Raw genomic sequence first — 9,615 nt, 5'->3', positions numbered from 1 at the left:
TTGATAAATTATTTTGTTTGGACCAGTTTTATTGGCCTGGTTTGATGTTGGGTTTTATCCCAAGGAAAATTAACAAAAAGTTTTAAAAAATTTAATTTTAATGAAAAATGACAAATAAAGGTGTAGTAAATAGTATCAGATAAAGGTAAAAATATGGTTTTTCGTTAAAAGTGAACAGTACCGAGAATGTTTCATTAAAACTCTCTTTATCCTAACCATTAAATAAAGTTATTACATAATTTTTGGTTAAAAATCAGAATATTGAAGTCATTTTTCATTAGTTTTCTTAAAATATCATTGATTGGTTATTCAATAAGTTGAGAGATTTTCAAAATTATTTTTTGGTGACTTTGGATGCAATCCCTTTATCAACGTTCTTCGATTGAAATCTTGTTAATTTTTAGTATTTTATTGGGATCCCTGAAATTAATACAATAATGCATTTCTATGTAGGTTATTATAATTTTAAATTAAATTTGATATTTGTAGTTACTTATATTAATGAGATTTTAAATAAAATTCATGATTTTAAATAAAACCCATTTTTGTCATTACTTATATTAATGACATTTTACATACAAAAAGTTGGTACATTTTATACAAAAAAGGTGGTACAGTTTAGATGAAAAACTTGGTACATATTATATACAAAACAATGGGTATATTTTAGGTTAAAAAAAATAAATACATCTTACATTAAAAAATGGGTACATTTTACATAAAAAATGGTACTTACAAAAACAAAATTGGTATATTTTACATATAACAAAGTGGAACATTTTTAAAGACAAATGGGTACATTATCAATAAATTATTGGTACAAAAAAAAAGGTTTAAAAAATGTGTAAAAATAAAAGTTTGAAAAATATGGACACAAAAATAAATTAATATATGGGTACAAATTAAAACTGAAAAGAAAATTGGTACAATTTAAAAAAAAAAGGCTGCAAATTAAAATGGGTACAAACTCAACATAAACATATATGATACAAAATTTAGCCATAAGTGTGTATGTGTGTATAATATCAAATGTTTCTAACACTAAATGAATATATTTAGAAATAAAATTTAATTATTTTGGCATGTAAAATATTTTGTTATGGAAATAATTAATGATTTTTATTAAAACCAAGGGACCTTAATCAAAAATTGAAAATGAATAAGGTTTTAATTAATGGAGTTGAAAAATAGGGATGAGAACCTAATTTCTCCTTTTTTTTTTATATATATATATATAAATGAAAAAGAATAAAATATTTTCAATTCCTTTCCGCGAAATTCATCAGAAACTAATTAGAATCGAACTCTTGTCATAGACCTAAGAGAAAGAGGTGCAAATGCATCACTAAAACTATAGCCCCATCCCCCACATTAAAAGCATTGTATTCATACATAAGCCAATAGAAAGAAAAAAAATGTACAACCTCCTTAGTCGCAGTCTCATAAAATCAACCTCATATACGACATTTGCACTTTGTTATTAGATCAACGAATCAAGGAGCTTTCATTTGGAACACTCAATAAGATAAATGAATGTTAAAATATCTCACATTGATCTAACTCCATTTTAACTAATACCGAGACATTTCGTGATAAAATCTCAAACTTAAACCATCTCCAATGGTTGGGCTAAAAGCCAAATTTTTTAGCCCGGAAAATTTAGCTTTTAGCCCAGAAACAACTTTTCTGCTCCAACCATTCTAGCCTAAAATTTTAGCCCGAGATTATTAAAGAATGAACTTAGGCTATTTTTTTTGTTAAATTATTATTTTTTAAATAAATATGTAGACTATCGTAAATTAATTTTATGAACATTTTAATCTAAAAAAATTTAAATTCCGATAAATATTGGGTAGAGTCCACTCCGATTTCTGGGCTAAATTTTGGGAGGAATTTGGCATTGGTTTAGCATTTAGCATTTAGCCCAAAATTTCCCCTTGGGTTGGAGTGGGTTTGGGGGGAATTTTTGGGGGGTAATTTGGCTTTTAGCCCACCATTGGAGTTGGTCTTAACAAATTGTGTAAATGGTAATTACCAAGTTAGAGATAATATTAATTGGTATTGTTGATAGTAAGTTTGTAGCCCATCTCTTTGATAATTCTACAATGTACCAACAAAAAAAAAAAAAAAAAAAAATTCTTACAAGTCTCAATAATTTAGCACAAAAGGATCCAATCCCATATGGTCCACAATCATTTGGATGGTTTCCACCTGTGAATGGGGGGAAGAGTTAAGTTTTACACATAAAAGGATAGGAAGAAGGAAAACGAATCCAAAAAGCTTTCAAAACACTCATTGACTATCCTTAGAATCCATGGAAATTGGACCCAAAATCTCTTACTCAATTCATTTGTTTTTTCTTTTGGGGTGACAAAATGTGAAACAAGTATAAATCAAGAATTCTAAAACAAGGTCTTTTGTACAATCAATCCCAATAAAAGTAATTGGCAAAGAGGACCGAAGTCACAATGTTAAACAATATGAAGACTAAAGAGCAATGCAAGAATAATCACACAAATATCAACTCATAGTTCCCAACTTAGGTTCGATTAGTGTGTCTGTCCCGTTACATTTGAGTTTGAATCATTATCATTATTCTTAATCACAACAATTAAAATACGCATGATATTGTCAAAACAAAAAACATTTAACACTTGATCATACTGGTATCCGAGCTTGAACCATACTTTGGCGCTCACTACTATAATCACAAGTAGAATATGTGAAATGCTACAACTCATAAGTGTTGGGTAACGACGTTAAAAAAAATATTACTCCACTACTAAAATCTGTGTAAATCTCTACTTCTCCATGCTTCTAGCTTATATACACATATGCAATGGGTCGTTACTTTCAAATTTCACCTATAAATTTACCAAGCCCACCTATACTTTTACCTCTCGTTCTCTCCACATCAGCAATTCAGCTCCAAAAAACGAAATTTACAGAAATGAACCACAATCTGGGAGTGGCGCTAGCAAAACCAATGAATGAGAGAATGATGATAGAATTGATTGAATTTACCAATCATACCCCTGCAAGCCACCGAAACATCTCGGATATCTTTTCTCCGACGCGCTCTGTTTCCAAGCTCGAATCGCCGGCGATAGACACCTCGCTCCGGCAGCTACTTCCAGTGTAGAATCTTCCAGAGCTCCGAAATGACATATCTCGGGACGAGAGGGTGCTGGACAGTTGATCAATGTAGTCTTTGAGCCAGCTTGACCTTCCCGAGCTGACCTCCGCGGCTAGGATCAACGGCGGAATTGGCGGTTCCGGCTCTGCCACTGCCAAGACGACCTCATCTTTCTCTCGTTCAGCGTTGCTCAGTCGCACTTCCGACGTCTCCTCGTCTGCAATGTAATCGAAGGAGCCGACGGAGTAGGAGTGTCGATTGGAGGAATTCGTCGTTGTCGTCTGATTGTTGTTGCGGAGGCTCACGTTCCCGATTTCGAGACGGAAGCGTCCGCTACCGTTCGCTGTGGCTGGTTCGGCATTGGAGGAGACGAGCATCATGAACTCGGCGTCGGAAGCGGCGATCGAGGAGCGACATAGCGGACAAGTCTGCTGCGACTGTAGCCACGGGTCGATGCAGACGGAGTGGAAGGTGTGGCAGCAGAGCGGGAGGAGGTGGACCTCGTCGCTGGGCTCGAATTTCGACAGACACACGGCGCAGTCGGTGGAGATGGTAGAGGAAGATCGGCGGGCGATGGAGGAGAAGGTGTAGAGAGGGAGGGAAGGAGAGGTATCGGGATTGATTCGGCAAGTGGATATGCGGCGGGAGTCGGAGAATGAGTCGGAGGGTGAGGGAGCAAGGCGACGGATGCACCGGCGGTTGAGGTGGCGGAGGATGAGGCAGATTGAGGCCACGAGTGTGGCTGCGAGGATGACGATGATGATGAGGAGGTTCGGGCTTAGGGTTTTGAAGGAAGAGGAGGGTTTTCGGTGAGGTAGTAATGGCGGTGACGGCGCTGGTGATGCTGCTGTTGTTTCCGACATTTTAGAGAGAGAGAGAGAGAGAGAGAGAGAGAGAGTGAATAAATTCCTTGTTTGTTTTGGGTTTTTATTTCGGAGACTGGGAGGGGGATGGTACCAGTCCAGAGTAAATGCGCGCAGGTTTTTGAAGAGAAAGGTAGGAAGCAGGAGGAGGGTACTGGAGTTACAATTATGCCCCTCTTGTTGCCGGGAAGTTATGATTGTGCCCCTCTGTAGGTATGAGAATATGATTTGACTTGCGTTTGATGGTGGTTTTTTTTTTTTACACAAACGATGCCATAGGTTAAACTGATAGTTAAAGAAAAAGGAGATGGTTAGAGATTGAGTGTAAAAATTATTGTTTTTCGTTATTGCAGTAATGTTTCTTCTGCTTATGTTAGTGTTTTACATGTTGGATTTCATTGGATTATTGTAATTGGGATGGTTCCCAACAATTGCTTGTGTCATTTTCCTCGATTCATTTTTTTCTATTTTTTTTATTAAATTTGATTTTTACTGGAGATTATTATAAATTTAATCATTATTAACCATAAAGGTTTTAGTCATACCCATATGGAAGTTTCGTTGAAGATTAAACTTTTGTTGACTCTAAAAATTACAAAACCTACGTGGCGCGCAGACCGAGTAACTAATAAGCTAACTAAGTCCTTTGGTTGAATGCGGGGCGTGCTAACTTGTCGGCCGAGGAGTAAAATTTGTTGATGTTGCGTTGAGCGCGTTGCTGACTTCTTTACCTTGCAACTGCGACCGAGGAAGGAACACTCTCGGTCTTCGGGTTCTAGAGCCTGAAGACAAGGCTGCTAGTTCTGCGAAGTTCACAAATCGTCGGTGCCTGATTCGGTCACCATGATTATATTCGTAAGAGTACAAGCACGTCGAATCGACACCAGACTATACGGACACAAATATTCAAAGGTGATGTATGCCTTGATGGTAAAGGTGGTTCAGCCGTCAGAATGCCGAACTCTGAATCTCACTTGTGAGTATTCGATCATAAAATCACTCGGCGTCCAATACGCCGAATGTCGTAGCTCGTAACACCTTACTTCGCCGAAAAGGCTAATAAGGTGACCTCCGCCAACAAGGATTCGAAAACCCTTCTCAGCCGAGACTTGGATAGGTAACCAATCGGCCTCAACGCAGTGCTGTTTATCCAAACTGAAGGTGTTCCTCATTCGGCTGATTCTACGGCAACAGTGATGTTTATCCAAACTGAAGGTGTTCGCCGGTTGCCTCCACAGTACTGTTTATCCAAACTGAAGGTGTGTCGGCGAGAAAAAGAAAATAAAAATCTCAAGCTGTTTGAGAGGTTTTGCGCAGGGCAATTGTGTGTTGAATTGAAGGTCCTCAATTGTTGCAGGATTTCTTGTATTTATAGCACCAACTCCTTGAGATCGAATTAAACTCCTACCTGGATTGGGAGTGTTTGCTTCGAACAACCCTACTCCCATTAGGACTTGGAACTCACCCCCCTTTGGGGCTTTATTCATTGCTGGTCAAGAATCCTAGTTGCACGAGGACTTCCTTAACCTTCTTTGCTTATCTGGACTACTTCTTACGATATGACTCGACCATCCCTACTAAATGGCCCAGAATCATCAGGCAACCCATAGTATTTTTTACACGGCTTTGGGCCGAGCACAAACCTACACTCGGCCCAACAATATTATTTTGGGCCCAAACAACTTTCCACGTTTAAAATGTTTTGTTACATAAGATTATATTTGGAGAGGATATGCAACATAGACATATAACAGTAATAAATGACGTATCATTTATTTCAACCGAGATGACAAAGCTGACATGAAAAAAAAAAGCTAGCTGGCATAGACAAAGAGATTTTAAATTTGAAGCTGCATTCAAATATGGTTTTTGTTATTTCCAAAGGCGAATCATTTGCTTTACCTTAATTGCTAACATACTTAAGAATTATTTTATTATTTTTAAACCAAAAGCAACCCAACTTTTATTATTTTTGTTTAAAAAAAAAAAAAACATAAATGGAGCAATAATTCTGGTAAATCGGATGGAATGAAAATATTGATAATATGTCAAATTACTAGTCAGCTATCAAATTAAAATTTGATATTTTAAATATGACATCTCTTTTAGAGACGCTCTTAAACCTTCTAATTATCATTAATTATCTTTCATAGATAGCCCACCTTTTATTTTTTGATACAAGCGACTATGGATGAGAGATTAAAACACGAACTCGGATGCAAAGGTAAGTATAATTAACCACTAGACCTGAAGTCTTTGTGGTTACAACACTAAACCAAGTATCATTTTTTTTAATTTCAAGAATGAAAACTAATGAGAATAATTAGATGAGGGCGTCTGATCCACGTTCATTTGTATAACACTTCGCACAAAAGCATAAAACCCTATAGGTTAGTTCATTAAATCTCAATTTGGTTGTCTGGTATAAGAGCTGCACTCGTCAAGCTAACCACGTGTCTTTTTCTTGAACTTCATCAATTGCATGTCTTTTGTTTTCAAATAAAGTTTGCCTAAAAGAGTGACATTAGTAGTGATGATGATGGTGTAAGGTGAAATCAAATTAAATGTCTTAATATGTACCTATTAACAACCTAATGAGTTAATTTGACACATCTACTTAGAATCACAACCATTTGATCTGAGAGAAGCTACAAAAAAATGTTGGATTAAGTAGCAACCAAACGATGCTGGATACTTTTTGCTTCACCTGATCCAGATCCATAAATCAGTTTCTCTCTGGTACTAACCATTGATTAAATCTGATCTGATGGAGCATGTTTGTCACTGGATTAGCAGTTTCTTTCTGGTACTAACCATTGATTAGCCGTTTATCACTGGATTAGTGGACTAATTGAATTAGAATTTGATATTCTTTTGGTACTTTGTCATTATTATCTCAAATTCTTTTGGGTACTCGAAAACTAATTAGAAAATAGAAAGAAGAATAAAGCATATGGTATATAATTATTTTAAATAATGAGATTTTCTAGGAACATGAAGTGTAGTGCTTTCTGATATGGAAATGGAATGATCCAGATGGACTGGAAATTTGGAGAGACTCTTTCTCACCACTACCCTAGTACTAGTAATTAAAAAAATAATTAGGGACTTGTTAAATCTATGAAAAAAATGTATTGAAGAGATAGTCGTTTTGAGTGCCAATAATAGTTGTAGAAGATTGATTTCTATAACATCTTCCTCTTGAATATAATGTAATGCAAGAAAACACATTGTATGTCACATGCTTTTAGTAAGTTTAATTGACAAGAGCTTCGTGAGGTTTTTTTTGAATTAAAATTTTACCCTCATCTATTGAACAAGAATATTAGGTTTCATTAAAATATTTGGAAAGACTAAATCATTTCATACAATTGTGCTAAGAAAAGTGTGCGAAAATCATTTGTTAAAATAGGATCATGAAATTGACAGAAAATAACTACGAGTCATGTTAATACGTTTTCTTTAAAGTGATATTTACCCCCACTCTAATATGATTTTGCTAATTGGTCTAAAGCAAATCACTTTCAAGATACAACAAAATCTGAAATTTTAGTTTAACAAAAAATGAAATTCCATTAGAATCTTCTGAAAAGAAACTCTATGGTTATGTTGGATGAGAGAAAAAGGATGACACCCATTCAATTTGGGGTGAAAGTGGTGCATCCAAAAGTCATATATCTATTCCCCTTCCGGCACTTATAATTATATACCTCTTCCTTCCTACACGAAGAGTTGAAGGGCTATAACTTTTTGAGGCACATACAATATTTCATGCTCAAATAATATGTTTCGATACCCATTCAATCAACAAACTTTCTATCATAAAATTTCTGACAAATATATATATATATATATATATATGTATGTATGTATGTATGTATGTATGTATCTTCGTATATTTTAAAACATCCCACGTCATTTATCCTTTCTCAAATACAGAAGACAAGTCAGGTTGATAAGGAGAGTTCCAACAACTTTGGGTTCACATGAATACGTAATGGATGATGCAGTGACTTAAAGCGACACACAATGTTTCATTCCCTCGTCACATTGCGAAAATAAAACCAAGATAAGAACCGCCTAAGGATTAATTAATATATTCATTTATTTAATTAATCAGTCAATGATACGACTATTAATTATAATAAAATTGTCAATTCATCCCGAACTTGCAATGAAATTTACACTAAAATTCCATGTAATTTAATGACTGATGTAGCATTGATAGATGCTTGATCATTTATCTACGTGGAGTGCACATCCAACTCTTTTGGTTACATGTAAATTAAAGTAACAAGCATTGACGACCCTACTTAAACAAAGTCAAGCTACAATTTGTTGTCGTTTTTGGCCCTACAGGTTCATGCATCTACGTATGACAGCAAATATGGCTGTGACTCAACTGGACTAAAGCGACCAACGTCACTACAAACCCGCAGATTCACGACAAAACAAAACTGGACACTAGTAGTTTCCGTTCGTGTTTTGTCGCATTCCAACTTCCATGCCTGGGACTAAAATTCCTACTAAATATGTGTATTTTCTAAAGTGAGAAGCTGCTTGACGTTTCCTTAGCTAATTAGTTACAACATATTATTGAAGGTTGTGATTATTTTTAAAATATCCTCGTTAAATTATTATATAAAGATTACGTGACTAACATTCCTACTAAATATGTGTATTTTCCAAAGTGGGAAGTTGTTTGACGTTTTCTTAGCTAATTTTTTTTTTTTTTTAACAATTGATATTATTTACACTAAGAAAGAACGGTGGGATTAGCCTCACAATAGGTTAGCAATAATATGGTTCAAATTCGTCTTTGACAAGAATTAAACCTAAGACCTCTCATTTACAAGTAAAGAAGAATATAACTATATTGTAATACTAAGTGGCTTTCTTAGCTAATTAGTTATAACATATTATTGAGGATTATGATTATTTTTATGATATCCTCGTTAAATTGTTATATAGTGATCACGTGACTAACATTCCTACTTACTATGTGTATTTTCTAAAGTGGGAATTTACTTGACGTTTTCTTAGCTAATTAGTTATAACATATTATTGAGGATTGTGATTATTTTTGAAATATCTTTGTTAAATTGTTATATAGCAATCACGTGACTATCTTTTCAAAAATGTTTTTGTCAAAATGATTTCACTTAAAGAAGATATAGACAATTTTTTACAGAAAAATAGAAATGATTTACAGTGAATAAACTCAAGACTTCTTTTATTAATTTTTATTGTCAATAGTCAAAATGATAAGTTATGCCAATTTTGAATATCAGTTTGATTATAAATCCTTTTCATTTTTATATTACTCTCTTGAACATTAAATAACCATTTACTATAAATACTCATGTTAATCAAAATCGGGTGAGAAAAAAGGTTGTTTATAGCATTGTCTGATTGTCTTTTATGAGTAGAATATAAGGACATCTCCAACCGAAAGGTCCATAGGGCCTGAGGGCCGAAAATAGACTAAAAACCGTCTCCAAACGAGAGTTAGGCCAAAGGGCTCGTGGGTCCCACAAGACGGTCAAAGGGCCAATCGGTTGGTCATCTTCAACCAGCTCATTGGTTAGCCTACTTTTTCTTTTCTTTTTTTCGTTC

General features: G+C 34.9%; 1 protein-coding gene across 1 annotated transcript; it reads right to left on the bottom strand.

The window, feature by feature from the left end:
* Positions 1–2,530: 2,530 nt before the first annotated feature.
* Positions 2,531–4,139, bottom strand: LOC137735744 (E3 ubiquitin-protein ligase ATL4). Its single transcript, XM_068475184.2, has one exon. The coding sequence runs from the start codon at positions 3,997–3,999 to the stop codon at positions 3,028–3,030; it is 972 nt and encodes a 323-aa protein (XP_068331285.2). The 5' UTR covers positions 4,000–4,139; the 3' UTR covers positions 2,531–3,027.
* Between the last annotated feature and the right edge of the window lie 5,476 nt (positions 4,140–9,615).

The sequence above is a fragment of the Pyrus communis genome, chromosome 7 (genome assembly GCF_041283825.1).
Source record: "Pyrus communis isolate YQ-2024b chromosome 7, ASM4128382v1, whole genome shotgun sequence".
Taxonomy (NCBI): domain Eukaryota; kingdom Viridiplantae; phylum Streptophyta; class Magnoliopsida; order Rosales; family Rosaceae; genus Pyrus; species Pyrus communis.
Note: the sequence above shows the minus strand (reverse complement) of the source record. Positions and strands in the feature narration are given on the sequence as shown.

Coding starts and splice junctions, on each gene's coding strand:
- LOC137735744 (XM_068475184.2), bottom strand. CDS start 3,999: ATGTCGGAAACAACAGCAGCATCACCAGCGCCGTCACCGCCATTACTA.